At 37.6% G+C, this 17,800-nt stretch overlaps 1 protein-coding gene across 2 annotated transcripts in view; it reads left to right on the plus strand.

The window, feature by feature from the left end:
- The window catches only part of OBI1 (ORC ubiquitin ligase 1), a 42,892-nt gene extending 25,324 nt beyond the window's left edge, over nucleotides 1–17,568 (plus strand). For both annotated transcript variants that reach the window (XM_080662081.1, XM_080662082.1), the window contains one exon: nucleotides 13,468–17,568. In XM_080662081.1, the coding sequence (XP_080518207.1) occupies nucleotides 13,468–14,980 (1,513 nt within the window). In that variant the 3' untranslated portion in view covers nucleotides 14,981–17,568. The remainder of the gene's footprint in view (nucleotides 1–13,467) is intronic.
- Nucleotides 17,569–17,800: the final 232 nt, after the last annotated feature.

Here is a 17,800-nt window from a genome sequence, read left to right on the forward strand (position 1 = left end):
CACTTTGGTAGTCCCCTCTTATTCACGGTTTTGCTTTCTGTGGTTTCACTTTCCACAGTTTTAGTTACCCCTATGGTCAGTAGCATTCCAGAAATATTAAATGGAAAGTTCCAGAAATAAACAGTTCATAAGTTTTAAATTGGGCACTGTTCTTAGTAGCATGATGAAATCTCATTCTGTCTGCTTCCTCCTACCCAGGATGTGAATCATCCTTTTGTCCAGTGTATCCATGCTGCATATGCTACCTGCCCCTTACTCACTTAGCCATCTCAATTATCAGATCAACTGTGGCAGTGTAACAATGCTTGCATTCAAGTAACCCTTATTTTATTTGATAGTGGCCCCAAAGCCATTCACATATATTTTATTACAGTATATTGTTATAACTGTTTCATTTTATTAGTAGTTATTGTTTATCTCTTACTGTGCCTAATTTATAAATTAAACTTTATCATAAGTATTTATGTATGGGAAAAATAGTATATATAGGGTTTGGTACTATCCTCGGTTTCAGGCATCCACTAGGGGTCTTGGAACCTATCCCTCGTGGATAAGGGGGGTACTACTGTAAATGTTTAGCACTGGAGACAGACTACCTATATTCATTTTCCTGCTTTCACTCTGCCCCTTCTTCCCCTACCCAATTCATTTTCACCATACTCAAAATTGTCTTTTTATAAAATATAAATCAAATTATTTAAATCTCCTACCTAAAACTATTCAGTGCTTTCCTAAAATAAAATTCAGATCATGTACAAGCTAGTCTATATTTACCTGTTTCACTTCATCTTATTTTTATTTCCCCAGCTTATCCTGCTCCAGCCATAATGGCCTTCTGTTTCTAAAACATGCTGGACTTTTGTTCTCTGCTTAGAATGTTCGGCTTCCACATCTTTATGTGTGTGGCTCTCTCTTCTGTTATCAGATTCAGAAAGGCCTTTCCTGATCATTCAGTCAAAAGCAGCCCTCTGCTTCAGCACCTTCTACTTCCTTACTCAGTCTTATATTGATAATAGCAATAATCATGGCGTGGGGTAGCAGTATAGTATGTGATTATGAACTCCAGAGCAGGCTCCCTAGGAATGAACTCATTGTTTACTTACTAGCTCTGGGACGTGGGGGAAGATATTTAACCTTTCTGCACTTCAGTTTTTATCTTCTGTGAAGTGGGAACAGTAACTTCTTAGTTGTAATGAGAGTTAAATGAATTTAAACTTGAAATGCACTTAAAGCCCATGATTAATGCTCAACCAGTGTTATAGTATTATTTATTGTCTTCTTTGTCCTTACCACTGTCTGAAATTATCTTGTTCATTTAATTGCTTGGCCTGTTTGTTGTTTGCCTCCTCCATTCTAAGTTTTAAGCTCCATAGGGTAAGGACCTGGCTGCCAACTCCTTCCCTTGTAAAACCCCAGCACTTGAAAGGCAGCTGATAAGTATTTGTTGAGTTATTAAATGAATAGATAAATAACATTTGATAAATTATTTAAACTCTTGGAGCCATCATTTTCTTTATGTAAAATGGGATAATTTGATATTGCAAGGATTAAAATAAATTATTTTATATCTTTGGCATAATATGTAGCACAAAGAACTGGTAGAGGTGTGTGTGTGTAAATAATTGTACCCAAGATTGTTTATTCTCTTGCTTTGTTCCTATTCTCTTTAATGACTTTACTACCCATCTTCTTGCCTAAGGTAAAAACTCCAGTTTCCCTGACCAGGAATCGAACCGTGACTTCCTGGTTCATAGATGGACACTCAGCCACTGAGCCATGCTGGCCGGGCTTGCTTTGCCCATTTTAACAACCTTCCCACTGCTTGCTCTTCTTTTCCACTCTGAACCCTTGAGCATCTGCTTTATTGTTGCCTGAATTCTAGAATATAAATTTGACCATCTCACTCCCCTGCTTAATAAACTTTGGTGATTCCTAATTGCCCACAAATTGAAACCCAGATTTCTTAGCATACTATGTGAGAATCCTTAACTGTATGTCCTCAGCTTAGCCTTCTAGTCTCCTCTCCTGCCTCCCCCTTCCTGTACTCTGCTTTGGCCATGCTGAATTTCTCACTGGCCCCAGACTTGCCATGTGGTGACATGTCTTTGTACACTTGCTCATGCCTTTTCCTTAGCCTTCCCTGGTCCTCTCCATTAGCTTCTCCTTTTTATTCTGCCTGGTTATTTCCTACCCATCCTTTGAGATCTGTAAGGCCCTCAGTGATTTCCTTAGACAGAGGAAACACTTTCCTCATGTTCTTCCCATTGTTCTTCTATTGTATTGTTTTAAAGATCACATTGTATACTGATCAGTTCCATGACTGTAACACCCAGTTAATCTATCAGCTCCTTGGAGCTAAGACATTTTTAAAAATGCATCTGTGTTGGTGTGTACATATTTATATGACAGGTGTGTGCATGCATGTATCTTCACTGGGTCCTGGCAAAGGGAAGGTGTCCTTATATTCTAATACTCTATATTGCTACTTGGAGGGAACTGACCAAGAATTAAGATTTTGAGCTTTCTTGAAAGTTAAAGTATAAAGGGTTTAAGAGGGCAGGGAATCAGATTTCTGGCATTTTCGCCACATGAGGAGAGCAGAAGGACTTCCTGAAATTTTCATACACTGTACTAAAGAGTGGGAGTTACAAAGGGAAAAGAAGAGGCAGCCTTAGAGCTCGCCTGGCTCCTAGATAAGGTTTCCTATCTGAGTCTCCTTTCTTGAACCAGGTTTTCCTGCACTTACCAAGCTATGGCCCATTCTAGTTCACAGGTCTGTTCTTCCTAAACTGTTTTAAGACATGCTTGTATCACTGTCACTACTTCTGGCTCTTGTTTTTTTCAGCAGCACTTCTGGTCTTGCTGGCCTTGGCTGTTCTCCCTTCTTGACCTGTGCTGGCCTTTTTTGTTTCTCATGATTCTGCTCTGACAAACCATGATTCCTGGTATTTGACCCCAGCCTGATCCAATGAGTGATTCTGCTTGCCCTTTGGTTTTCCCGGAAGGGGAACTTGTAGACTGTCAGGGGAGCCTGATGATACCCTGGGGCCAGACTGTGACAGCCAGGTGTGCTCAGGCCCCTCAGCCGCCTGAGGGGCCCTTCTCTGGATATTCAGCTAATTGGGGATGGACAGTTACTGCAGTTTTCTGTCAACTTGTCTTTATTGTATTGATAAGATATTTTAGGAGCCTGCAATGCATGCTAATGACTAAGCAATAAGCTTGTCAGAAAGATTATGAACTGCACGAGAACAAGGATAATGTCTTCTACTCCTTTTGTTTTCCTTCCTCATAGCCCCTCGGCATACCTTAGTCCTCAATAACTGTCATCTCAGTAATAATTACAGGATGTCTGGATCACAGTTTTTTGTTTTCTTTTATTTTGTTTCAGGTTGTTCCTCATGCTAAGAGAGATTGATTTAACTATAGGGAAAAATGTATACATAGTTATTAGTCCAGAGATTTTAAAGTTTGCTTTTTTCATTCAACAACAGTTATACTCTTTTATTTATAATATTAATATTTTGTTGTTAAGGATATTTGAATTTTGAGAAAAAGTATTCATCTTAGAATTATAAAAAAATATGAAATAGCATGTCTTAAAGTTTTCTCCTTCCATGAATGATTAGTATTCCCACTGATGTCATGTAAACTTCAAGGCTGATCTTCTTAGGCAGAAAATTAGGGCATTTCTGCATGGAATTGTAATGATATATATTTATCAAATAGAATGAAATTTATTCAATAGTAAAAGAGTAATCCACGCTCATAGGCAGTGAGTGTGTATATATGGATCAGCTCTTTTTGGAGATTTACCCCAAAGGGGAATCTTTTCCTCTTCAATTTACATATGCTGCCTAACACTCCAGTTGTTTCTGTTAAGAATTTCTAGATATCTCAGCAAGAATTTTCAACACTACAATTTTTGACTACAAATGCCTGGTTAGTTTAATAAAATACACACAAATCTTTCCTTAAAATTGTGTTAATAATATGAGCTATTTTTAAACTCTGCTCTCCATTTTCTACTAAAGCAAATTCTACCTTAAGTTTTTTAAAATATGTTTTTATTGATTTGAGAGAGAGAAAGGGAGAGGGATAGAGAGATAGAAACATCAGAGAGAGAAACATCAATCAGCTGCCTCCTCTGCACCCTCTACTGGGGATGAAGCCTGCAACCTAGGCATGTGCCCTGGCGGGGAATTGAACCAGTAATCTCTTGGATTATAGGATCATCACTCAGCCACTGTGCCATACCAGCGAGGCTCTACCTTAATTTTTAAATAAAATTTTTGGGAGGTAGAAGAAGAATGTCTCCAAGGGCCTCAATTCTTTTCTAGTTCCATTGTCCATGTGACCTTTGTCTTTAAGGGGGAAATTGTGGCTTTTTAAAATTCTTATAACTATTGAAGCACTTTATATTTTGTGAATAAACCAAGATGCAACATAACATAGCTTGTATTTTTTTTTAATTCCTCAATATTAGGCCCTAAAACAAGTACCTATGTGATGTTTAAGCACTAAAATTTTGTATTTAAATTTTTCTTTATTTCACATAAGTAGCATTGTTTCCTTTTAGTTGAAGATGCCTGCTGATTTGTGCATGAGTTAGACAAGATGATCATATATACTTTTTATATTTAGTACACTAAAAATAGAGCTTTTGGTTTATAGTTCTGGTTCAAATTTAGCTTTCATGTCTCTGGTTAAAACAGACACTCTCTTTGTTTGGCATTTGCCAGGATGATCTGTCTGGTCTATAGTTTCCTGCAAGGCTACTTTACCTTGAAAAATGATCTTTGGAAGTTTCAAAATACTCTTGAGCTTGTGTCTAAAACATACTAGTTGGGCCAAAACCGGTTTGGCTCCGTGGATAGGGCGTTGGCCTGCAGACTGAAGGGTCCCGGGTTCGATTCTGGTCAAGGGCATGTACCTTGGTTGCGGGCACATCCCTAGTGGGAGGTGTGCAGGAGGCAGCTGATTGATGTTTCTCTCTCATCGATGTTTCTAGCTATCTATCCCTCTCCCTTCCTCTCTGTAAAAAATCAATAAAATATTTAAAAAAAAAATAAAAAATAAAAAATAAAAAAAAATAAAACATACTAGTTGGTGTTTGATAAATATCCATTTTGTGTATTCATGTCTTGTTTTCCCACATCTTGTGTTTTTTTTTTTTAATTTTCTCTCCATGTTTCTCTTAGCAAATGTATGTATTAATAAATATCACAACAATGCTAGTCCCTTGACTGTTTAAACAGACTGTGCTCAGTAAACCTAGCTTGCATTCTACACTATTCCCTAATATAAATAGGTACTGATATTACTTAAGAAAGGACCTCATGTTCATACTGCATAACCTTGAACAAGAGACAACCTTTAAAACTTCTCATTTCTCATCTTTAAAATAACAGATTTTGCCTAGTTGGTGTGGCTCAGTGGTTGAGCGTCAGCCTATGAACCAGGAGTTCATGGTTCCATTCCCAGTCAGGGCACAATCCTGGGTTGAGGGCTTGATCCCCAATAGGGGGTGTGCAAGAAGCAGCTGATCAATGATTCTCTCTCCTTATTGATGTCTCTCTCTCTCTCTCTCTCTCTCTTCCCCTTCCTCTCTGAAATCAATGAAAAATATTTTTTTTAAATAAGAGCAGATTTTGCTTTATAAAGTTAATATGATGATTAAATTAAGTAAGATATATGTCAAGCTTATGGCAATGTACTTGATGTAAGTAAACATTCAGTAAGTTGTGGCTGCTGCTGTTGTTACTGTCATCATCATTGTCAATAGTTGCCTCACTGCTGTTAAAGGTTTATCTTTACACATACTCTTGGTTCCATTGCAAAAGTTCACTTTCCTTTTTTTTTTATAGGCCAGGGGATAAAAACTTTGTCTTGCATCTTCAGGAGGGAAGACTGTAAGAATTTCTTCCTGTTCTCTTTCAGTATGCCTCATATTATTTAATACTAGAGACCCAGTGCATGAATTCGTGCACAGGTGGGGTCCCTCGGCGTGGCCTGCAGGGATTGGGGCGAAACTGGCAGTCCAATGCCTCCTGCCGCTCCTGCCTGCCGCTCCTGCTTATCCCGGCCCCGCTGTGCCTGCCATGGGCTCGCGCCCAGTCAGAAGAGGCGAGCACCAGCCATAAGGCCTGTCTCGGTGCCTGTCCGAATGCAAGCTAGGTTTACTGAGCACAAAGTCTGTTTAAATAGTCAAGGGGGGCGGGGATTGGACCTGCAGGACTACTAGGGAGTGAGTGACTGTCGCCGGACTGGTGCACCATAGGGACGTTGGGCCGCAGGGACAGGTCAGTCAGCTAAGCGGCACTCCCACTGTGGGAGCGTACTGACCACCAGGGGACATCTCCTGCGTTGAGCATCTGCCCCCTTGTGGTCAGTGTGCATCATAGCGACCGGTCATTTGGTCGCTTAGGCTTTTATATATATATATATATATATATATATTTTTTTTTTTTTTTTTTTTTTTTTTTTTTTGTGGAACCAACGTATGTGACTAGGATTGGTCATAGACAGTACATTTATGATTTAAAAATTCTCTAGAAATGTAGCATTTGTATAACTGAATTCTTAATTTTAAAAGAGAAAACCCTCTTGAAGAAACACTGGCAAGTCATATAGGTCAGCAGTGGGTAAAAATGTATAGGCCACTTCTTAAAGTTTCCTAGTAGTTTAAAGACAGATGCCCCCCTTCTCCAGCACATGCACAAGGATGAAATAGATGTGGATAATGTACAAACAACTCTTTGGATTCAGGTGAGAGAGAAAGGTCACCACCAAATACAGTTTTGAGCTCCCTACAGTCCTGGTCCTCTCTGTCCTCTTTTCCTAAAATATGCCCCCCCCCACCCCCCGTTCACCCTATACACAATGCACAAGGCAGAGCACAGCACTGGACCTCTCCCTTTCCTTCCCACTTCTGTCCTGAAGAGCTCATTTACAGGCTACTCACTTAAGTCAGGTATAATTAAAAAGACGAGTTTGTACATTTAAGGAATCTCTAACTGGTGGATTATACTTTAGGAGAAAATTCTTAGAAAAGTGAAAAGAACAGTGGAAATTTTCTTTCCCTCTGAAACTCTACTTCTCTTCCATGTTTAAAATAAAGAACATGCTTTTCTAATATCTCTGAAAGTTGGGGAATGAGAAGATAGACATCTACAGCTATTTAGACAAGCAACTCTACAATAAAATCCCACTCTGTGAATGGGTCATTCTCTCTTAGGGTAAGTGTGGCAATTCTTTAAAAAAATATTTGAGAGTTACATAACTTTACTTGGTTTTCTCACATACTAGCCATTGCTTTAGGTAATCCTGTGCTTGCTTTGGCAGCACATATACATGATATTGTTAATCCTCACTTTACATCCTTATAAAGGACCATAAAAATGGTATTTCAAGCTAAAACCATGCAAAGCAATAATGGAAAAATCTCATTGTTCTATAACCTTTAACAATTTTTGTCAAAACATTACATCTCTTATTATTATTTACTAGAGGCCCGGTGCATGAAATTCGTGCACGGGGGGGGGGGGGGGGTGTGTCTCTCAGCCCAGCCTGCACCCTCTCCAATCTGGGACCCCTCGAGGGATCTCCAACTGCCCGTTTATCAGGCCTAAATGGGCAGTTGGACATCCCTCTCACAATCCAGGACTGCTGGCTCCCAACTGCTCGCCTGCCTGCCTGCCTGATTGCCCCTAACCGCTTCTGCCTGCCAGCCTGATCACCCCCTAACCACCACCCTGCCAGCCTGATTGATGCCTAACTGCTCCCCTGCCAGCCTCTTTGCCCCTAACTGCCCTCCCCTGCAGGTCTGGTCACCCCTAATAGCCCTCCCCTGCAGACCTGGTCCCCTCCAACTGCTCTCCCCTGCAGGCCCGGTCGCCCCCAACTTCCCTCCTCTGCCAACCTGGTCACCCCTAACTGCCCTCCCCTGCAGGCTTGATTGCCCCCAACTTCCCTCCCTTGCAGGCCTGGTCCCTTGCAACTGCCCTCCCCTGCTGGCCATCTTGTGGTGGCCATCTTGTGTCCACATGGGGGCAGCCATTGTTGACCACATAGGGGCAGCCATCTTGTGTGTTGGAGTGATGGTCAATTTGCATATTACTCTATTAGGATAAATGTATATGGAAATGAAAAAAAAATAAAACTAATATTTAGTAAGTTAATGTTTATTTCTTTGTAAAAAACTTACGGAGAATAATCAATAGTGCTTGCCACCTTATGGAATAACTTATATATGGAGCATCTTTTCTAACACCTTAACCAACTGTCCTACTCCTTTTCTGACACCTTAACAAACTGTCCTACTCCTAAGTTTGCATCAGCTTCTAGCACTTTATCCTTTGTGCTTTCAATGTCATGAAATATTTCCATTTTGCTTTAATGTGAAGGTTTTTGCTAGCCTGTTACTTCCTCTAGACATCTTTATTCTTTTCATCACAACCAATTTTCTCATTTATGTCTATAAGTTTGCCTCTCCCAAATTCCTTGAGCATATCTAGAGGCTCTCGAATGGTGACAGGTTCAACATTCCCATGATCAGCTATTCTTCTATACTTACATTTATATTTGATTCTAATTTCACTTCTAGTGTTAAATCACCTTTCATTTCTTTGCTGCTCCTTCAACTTTGTAGGCTAATTCTGCCTTTTGATTATCCATTTCTGTAAAATGTCACGTAGCAGCACAACTACATGGTTTGCTGTTCGTGTGTGAACTGAGTATCAGATCAGTGACCAGTCACTTTCAGACTTTGAAAACAGTGATCTGATTGGTCACTTATTATAATACACATCTGCCATTTATTGGTGTTTTGTAAACTGAAAGCTAGCAGTGAAAATTTTACTTTAATTTGAACCATGTTGTTAAGTGACTGGTGTTATTTAATTAAACTGTGCCAGCTGAAATTTGTGCATATCAGAACCGTGTACAGCAAGGACATCAGCAGTGAAAATCTATCAGGCTAGATCACAAAGCTGGTCCAGAACCAAAGGTTTCTTTCACTTTGTCTCACAATTGCTTTAGCTAGCAAGGGAGGAAAAGATATAAAATCGAAGCATGGGAGGCAGTTAGCTCACTTTGCCAGTGTCCCCTTTGTCCCTCAAGATGATGTTTCTAAAGTTTGGTGGTCTCAGTACCAGCTGTGCTTGCTGTATTTTCCTTTGGTTGGGGATGCCTTTGAGAACTAGAGAGGAAAATAAATTCTGGCATTTGTTCTTTTACTACATTTGCTTTCTTCTGACCTCCTTCAAACATAACCTGTTCCTCCTGTGTGATGGTCTATAAGTAAATGTGGTCATGGGAACTTTTCTTTGTTGGAGGTGCCCTTGAAGTAGTTATAACACCTCAAAGGTGAAACCAGTAGGACTTTAATTTCTTTTCCTGTAGGGACAGGAATAATCTTATATTTCTGTAGATTTTTGGACAAGGGGACCCTCAACCAGAACGTACGTACACATCAGTTAGCATTGCAAGATGAGAAATCCTTTGAGCTTCTCCTGGATTCTAGCAGAACACACTTCTGATATCAGTTGCAGTTCCCATTCTGCTCTCCGATGTTTTCTCTAACATAATGAAGCCTTTGGCCATCACTGCTACTTTGAAAATCAAAGCCTTTTGGTCTCTAATGGAATGTTTATGAAAATACTCCATTTTGAAATTTGCTCAGGAAAAGGAAGTATGGTAAATGATGTTAGAAATCCCTCCGGCTTGCCTTGGCATTGATTCATTTAATGAGATGTACTCTGGAAATATCTGGAATTACTGTGAATAAGAGAGTATTAAAACCCAAAGGTAAATAAGCTCTTATCTTCATTGTTTTCTTCCTTGGAAGTTTAGCATCATATATACATTCCTAATTGTTATTTCTATGTGATCAAGTAAATTGCTCTTTGCCAAATTAATATAGGTATCTAGGGTAAGCTAAAAATCTCTAAAGCCTATGTCAAAAGTCTCATCTGTTTAGCTAAGGTGAAAGTAGGAGGTTTTCTTTGGATGGAGCATTGTAGAATGGCAAGCCTGTAGTGGGAAGAAAAAAAAAAGCTATACTGTTATATGCCATGCTTTGTTGCTTTTCTTGGTGTGGGTGAAAAAAACAGCAGTCATATGTATGAAACATTTAGTTTAGTAATATGGTGACTCATAAATCTTACATGTAAAAGAGGCCTAAGGACCTTTGGCTTATCCTGTGGTGTTGGCCCTATCTTGACGTAAGACATTGATGTGTCTTAAAATAATAAAATAACATTAATTCAAGAAATATTTAATGAAGAATTGCTATATACCGGGAATTGTTCTAGGGATCTAGCAGTAAATATAAGATGGTCAAACTCCTTGCTTCCCTAGATTCTAATGGGGAAGAAAGAGACAGAAAACAAGTAAATTACATAGATTAATTTATCAGTACCTTGGCTTTCATTATGCATTTCTGTTCATTTGTCCATCAGCATAGGTCCCTCAGTAACATGGTAAAATGGTCTGATCACTCCAAGTATTATAGACTTGTAAAGTATTGAAATGGAATTGAGGGCAGTGACCTTTTAGAAAACAGCTCCATCAGTGACTTCTGCTTGCTTGTTCTTCTCTCATGTGTGCTCCCTTGCTGGCCTTTGTTGTTTGTTCTCATGGCACTTCAGCTTTCTTTTAGAAGTCACACAAAAAATATGGTTAGGGCTATCATTTTGACTTCAACTCAGAACCATTTTTTAACTTCTTTTAAAAACTTGTGGGGGCAGCTCTGGCCAGGTAGCTCAGTTGGTCAGAGTCTCGTCCAAATACACCAAGGTTGCAAGTTCGATCCCCAGTCAGGGCACATACAAGAATCAACCAATGAATGCATAAATAAGTAGAACAACAAATTAATGTTTCTCTCTTTCTCTCACTTACCCTCCCTTCCTCTCTCAAAAATTAATTAATTAATTAATTAAAAAACCACATATAGGTGCAAATATGGCCTCTTACAATGACATTATGTGTGAAAATGTCAAACAAAACTTGGAATAAGAAGCTTCTGATATTTTGAGAAATGTTCCTTATTTGTCAGTATAAGCCTCTGAGTTCCCATGGACATTCCTTTCATAACAGACACTATTTAGTAACAATATTTGATTTTAAATCGTTAGATATTTTTCATCTGAGGATAGCTTTATCATAAAAATTACACTTAAGAAAAAACAAATTTTATCTTAGCAGACAAATTTAAGGCTGTCACTTTGCCGTGTACATTAAATAGACATGCTACACAATTTTTCCATTTAAAAATATGTAGATTATTTTATTATGCCAGAGTACTTACAGTCAGGAACTTACATTGTTGCTGAAGGCATTAAAGATCTTTGTCACTTTTTAAAATTGTCTTACAGAAACTACAGCTTTGTCAAATACAACATTTATAAACCAACATTTTTTTTAAAAAAAAAAAGATGGAAACACTTCCATTTTTTTTCATTTAACCAAATACTCATCATGGTTAGCTTGATCTTTAAAACAGGAAGGCTTATTATTTTAGTTGCTTTTGTTTTCATTATACCTATGTTTTTTTGCTTTTCTTTTTAGAGGTTGAAGGGAGTATGCTCTTTCTGAGAGTTCAGTTAATTGCAGTGAGTAGATCAATATTCAGCAACAAGTCTTTTAAGGCCCTTTTTAACCTTGCGATTTTATGAATCTATATTTACCTTTGCCCCTGCTTTTTTCCCTTGATGACAAGAGCCAGGATCATATCAAAGGTAAACTGGAGAGAGAATTGAGCTAGTGTAGGAGGACGTGATAGAGCATGTAGTAGTGACTCTAAGAGGTGCAGTTACTATTGGTTTCTTCTCTTTTATAGTTTTTTTTAAATACTTCATACATTGTATTCATTGTAATTATTTTTATTATGGTGGGGGGAGAAAAAGATAAACCCATAGATAAAAAACATTTGTAAAAAGTCACCTTCTTAAGAAATTCCTCCAAGGAGACGACCCCTGAATTCTTCATGGTTCAATATATAATTAATAAAAGCAATGATTAAGAAAATAGCTTTTGTGGAGAAAAGTTATTTTTTATGGGGTTAGGATATAAGGCTTAAGTGTATTGACTCACAGAAGCAGTTTTTTTTTAAGAGAATTTTCCTTGGTGGCCAGATGGAATTTAAGGTAGACATTTTATGTCCCTTAAGGTGGGACAGTCTATTGATTTTTGTATCCTCAGCTCCAAATATATCACTAGCCCAGACTAGGTGCTCAAAACTGGGCTGAACCCAATACCCATTTTTCTTCTTCTTCTTCTTTTTTTTTTAAATCCTTACCAGAGGATTAAGTAACTTCCTAATTTTTCCATTGCTTTCCTGGAGCTTATACTCTAAAGGGGAAAGAGAGACAGAAAACAAATAAATTACATGGATTAATTTATCAGTTCCTATCTTTTCCATTGATTCTCAAAGAGAGTGGAAGGGAGAGGGAGAGAAAGAAAGAAACATCGATGTGAGAGAGATACACGGACTGGTTGCCTCCCCCAGGTGCCCTGACCAGGCTGGGGATTGAGCCATTGAGCCTGCAATTGAGGTATGTGCCTTTGACCAGATCGAACCTGGGACCCTTCAGTCTGAGGGTCAATGCTCTATCCACTGAGCCAAACCGGCAAAGGCCCAATCAATACCCATTCTTAAGGCAATTGAAAATAAGATAAGCCCAAGTAAAAGGAGAGAATTTTTGATGTGTTCTTTTTCAGTTACTCTCCAAAGTATTCCTTTTCAGAAAGTGTGAAAATGTTTTTATGCATAATATATTGTAACCACAAGCACTGACTTTATATTTCAGAGTTGGAGAAAATGAGATTGATGTTTCACATAATTGTAAAATGCCAAAAATAAGTAGAACTGAAATGAGTTAAAGCCCAGTGTTCAGAAAGGCCAAGTAAAAGCTTCAGATCAACGGTGGCTATAATTGAAAGGATCCAAATAAGTATTTAAAACCATCCCTGCTGGGACTGCTAAGATTTCTGAATTTCAAATTGGCATTTTATGTTTGACAAGGTGACATTGTATAAGAAATGTATTATAAAACACTGCTGTACGATAGGAAAATGATTGAATGTAAATATTTCAAGATGTGGACCACTGTTCAAATGTTATCATAAATCTTTGCCATTGTTTTAGGGGATAACTCTTCATGCATATATGAGATGAATTGATAGAGCTAGTTCTTAGAAGGGAAATCTTCAGCGAGTTTCTGCCTTTTCTACCACTAGTCTGATTTGACCACAAAACTATTCTTTAAATCTTTGTCATATTATTATATGCTTATTGTTAAATAAGTGGGGAAAACCTTTTTCTTTTCTTTTTTTAATACATCTGGCATTGCTTTGTCCTCTTCAGTAAGTGGTCTGAACTATCACATGTGAAATTAGAATGGGCTAAGACAATTGGCACTCTTAAACTTTGAAAAGTAAGGCTAACTGTCCTTCCATTCCTTGCAGGTTTGGAAGGTTTACAGTAGCTGCTCTTCAGTCCAAAGTAGAACAGTATGAACGTGAAACCAATCGCCTCAAGAAAGCCCTGGAACGAAGTGATAAGTATATAGAGGAACTAGAATCTCAAATTGCACAGCTAAAAAATTCAAGTGAAGAGAAGGAAGCTATGAATTCCATTTGCCAGAGAGCACTTTCTACAGATGGCAAGGGGTGCAAAGGCAGCGATGAGGATATAGCATCAACAAATCAAGGTGATGGTGCCAGAAAGCAGCTTAGCTCTTCAACCCCAAGTTCCCACCTGACACAGCCTTCTAACAGTTCTGCCCGGCAGGAAAGCACCAGCAAAACAGAACTAAATTGTTCTAAGAACAAAGACCTATATCAAAAACAGGTGGAAATAATGTTAGGTGTAACTGATGCCACTATGGATACTTATTTGGAAGGAGAATGGGGTAATAAGCCAACTGACAGTACACCCTACAAAGATGAACTTTATGATCTTCCAGCTCCTTGCACTCCTTTGTCCCTTAGTTGCCTTCAGCTCAGTACTCCAGAAAATAGAGAAAGCTCTATGGTCAAAGCAGGAAGTTCCAAAAAGCACTCAAACCATCTCAGAAAATTGGTGTTTGATGATTTTTGTGATTCTACAAATGTTTGTAATAAAGATTCTTCAGAAGATGATAAAAGTGAAAATGAAAAGAAATCAGAACGTTTTACTTCCCCAAAGACTGGGTTTTGGGGTTGTTGTTCCACAAGCTATGCCCAAAGCTTGGATTTTGAAAACGCAGAGGGGAACACGATAGCAAATTCTGTTGGAGAGATTTCTTCAAAACTGAGTGAGAAATCGGGCTCATGTTTATCTAAGAGGTTGAATTCTATTCGCTCTTTTGAAATGAATCGGACAAGAACATCCAGCGAAGCCTCAATGGACGCAGCTTACCTTGACAAAATCTCTGAGCTGGATTCAATGATGTCTGAGTCAGACAACAGTAAGAGCCCTTGTAATAACGGTTTTAAGTCAGTGGATTTGGATGGGTTATCCAAGTCATCTCAAGGCAGTGAATTTCTTGAGGAAACAGATAAATTGGAAGAAAGAACTAAGCCAAACCTTTCCAAAGGTTCTCTAACTTCTGATCAGTTAGAAAATGGAAATGAATGGAAATCATCTTCTTTTTTCCTCCTCTCTCCATCTGACCAAGAAATGAGTGAAGAATTTTCGGTCCATCCCAGTTCTAACTCAGGAACTAATGAACTCAAACCCCCAAGCTGTTTATTTCAAACCGAGTTTTCCCAGGGTGTTTTGTTAAGCAGTTCTCATAGGCTTTTTGAAGATCAAAGGTTTGGGTCATCTTTGTTTAAGATGTCCTCAGAGATGCATGGTCTTCCTAACCACCTTCAGTCTCCTTGGTCTACTTCTTTTGTGCCTGAAAAGAAGAATAAAAATGTGAATCAATCAACAAAAAGAAAAATCCAGAGCAGCCTTTCCAATGCTAGCCCCTCAAAAGCAACTAAAAGTTGACTCATTAGGAAGGTGCCATTTATGTTTTTGTCCAGAAAGGAATACAAGTTTTTAAAGTTACTTTTTCCCCCCTCATAAAAGTTCTGTACAATCTTTAGTCAACTGTCAAGTCAGAATGGTAGATTAGCCTATACCCAGAATACTTTTGAAGAGTTTCTTCATTTTCAAATGGGAATATTTTTTACCAGAAGGTAGGCAGAAGGTTTCTTTTAAATGAATATTAAATGTATCTGGTTTGGGTATATTTTATTTTGAATCTTGATTTAACTGTTAGATACAATGGCCTATTAATGAGCCTCAGTTATCTTCAGAACTAGGATTTTTTAAGTAAAACTGTGTTGTCTCACACTGCTCATGACACTTGAGTTTCTTTAAAGATTTTTCTAGGGTGGACATTATTTTGCCCCCTTTTATTTATGTCTAGTAGTGGCCTTTTATGCAAGGCCATCATGGAGAAATAGCACTCTAACCTTAGACCAATATTAAATTACTTTTTTTTTTAGATTTTATGTGTATGCATTTTTAATATTGTGTTTCGTTCAGTTTTTGTAAAAACATTTTGCTAGTATGAAAGAATACATTTCTATATGAAAATATTTGTTTTATGCCAGATAACTTTCCTTTGTTCATCTTTTTGTGTGTAGTGAAAAATCAAAAAAAAAAAATTGAGCCTACTTTGGAAAGAAGGCATGGAACAGTTGGGTTTGGAGGAGCCTAAACATGGTAGCCTCATTGTTCCTGATAGACAGGTGCAAAAGCACTCACAAGTTCTTGATCCACTCATGTGGATAGGAAAATGATTGAAAAGCTGCCAGGGAAGCTTTTTTGGAATGATCAAGTTGTTTGCATGGTACTGTTCTTTGTAAAAACTCTATGCATGGTAGCATTCTTGCTTGCACTGTTTTTCTTAAGAAAAAGGCGTTTCAGTTGGCTAATGGAATATCTTCTAGTAGGACATTTTATTATTTTTTTTAATGAAGAGTGTTAGGGTGAGAATGGGTGAGCTAAAGCACAATTTATAATTTAGGGTCTGAAAAAGTTTGCTCTCAACATGTTTGGTATAGCTATATAGGCTTTTAAAAATGGTTTAATATGCTAGTGACTTGCTTAGCTAATGTGCACTGAACATTTTACATTGATATCATACTATTTTATGTTAATTCTGCATGCTTTTCTATGTGAATTGAATAAAGTTGCCATAGCATTGTAATCCTTGATATTGTCTCAGATATTGAATTAGTCTATAAAGATCAGTCAAACTTGTCATTTTTAATGGATCTTACAATATAAGGGTTGATAAACTATGACCCGTGGACCAAATCTGGCCTGCACCTGTTTTTGTGAAAGGCCTATGAACTAAAAGGAGTTTTTATATTTTTTAATGTTTTTTTTTAAATGCAAGGAATATTCCATAACACAGAAAAGTAATAAGTAATTCGAATTCTGGTGTTTCTGTATAAAGTCTTACTAGAACACAACTACTCATTTGTTTACATATTGTCTATGGCTGCTTTTGCACTGCAGTGGCAGAATGGAGTAGTTGCAACAGAGACCGTATGTCTCACAAAGCCTAAAATACAGAAAAACTTGCTGACCCCTGTCATTAAGACTCAGGATTCAACGAAACCATAAAAGTAAAACAAATCGCTTTTATGACTTGGAGAATCATGCCCTCCATTTTTAGAAGTAATAAGCCAAAATAAAAATTTTAAAGAGTTAATATAAAGCATTTTTTAGTTTTATCATCCATATTTCCCAAAAAAGTATTTATGTATCATTTTGTCTTTCAGATATGTTAAAAGCTAATGGATACTTTCAGAGATATTAGCAATGTAAATACCTTTGACAATGTGGTTATACATTTGAAATTTTATTAAATGTAGAAATCTAAATGTTTTCTGAATAGAATAAATTTGGGGGTAAGCCTCTTATTCTGTCTGTAACTTTTCTGTGTCATGAATGTATCAGTTTTCAATCCAAATATATACTGACACTGTGCAATGGAATCCAGTGTGTAAACTGATTAACTAATGCCTATCTACAGTGAGAGTGTCTATATTGGACCAGAGTATTTCCCAGCCACTTTAGAAACACTGCTCCATCCTTCCCAAAACAATATTTCATATATTAAATTAATCAAATCTCTAAATTTCTCAGTTGAAGGGTTTTATTTTAAATACAGTCTCATTTGTCCTCTTTACCATAATCTATGTCATGACAAATATGGTGGTCTCATATTTTTTAATGTATTTGTTATGTACACAAACTAAAAAACAACAACCATCTTTTATTGAATCCAAGTAATTTGCTAACCTATCTTATAATCCTCTTTTCAAATTCTGTGAGCCAACTGTTATCCCCAGTTCACAAATAAGTGAATTGAGGATTAGTGGTCATATGCATCTGGAATGGGATAGAACTGTTTTGCAGCTGAACCTCTAACTCCAGAGCTTGTACTCTTCCTCCCTTATGCATGGGAGTTCACATTTCTAGGCCAAAGAATGAATGGATATTAAATTTCCAAGGATCCTTTTAAACATGTTTTAGAAGTATTAGTGTTTCTTTTTCAAATAAAATTTAATTCCTGCCTCTGTTCCTGGATCTGACTCTGCTACTAAGTGGAAGCTCAATGATGGGAGTGTGTATGTGCCACTTTTAAGTTTATAAACATTCACATTAACTCTTGACACTTATATGAATTTAAAAATAGCATTAAAGCTATGTTAGAAAAAGATGCACTAGTGATTAAGGAAGCAGACACTTATTAGTTCATGTCTTTATAAAAGCATCTGTTGACTGCTCATCTTTCTAAAATGCTAT

Source organism: Plecotus auritus, assembly GCF_963455305.1.
Source record: "Plecotus auritus genome assembly, chromosome: 3".
NCBI lineage: Eukaryota > Metazoa > Chordata > Mammalia > Chiroptera > Vespertilionidae > Plecotus > Plecotus auritus.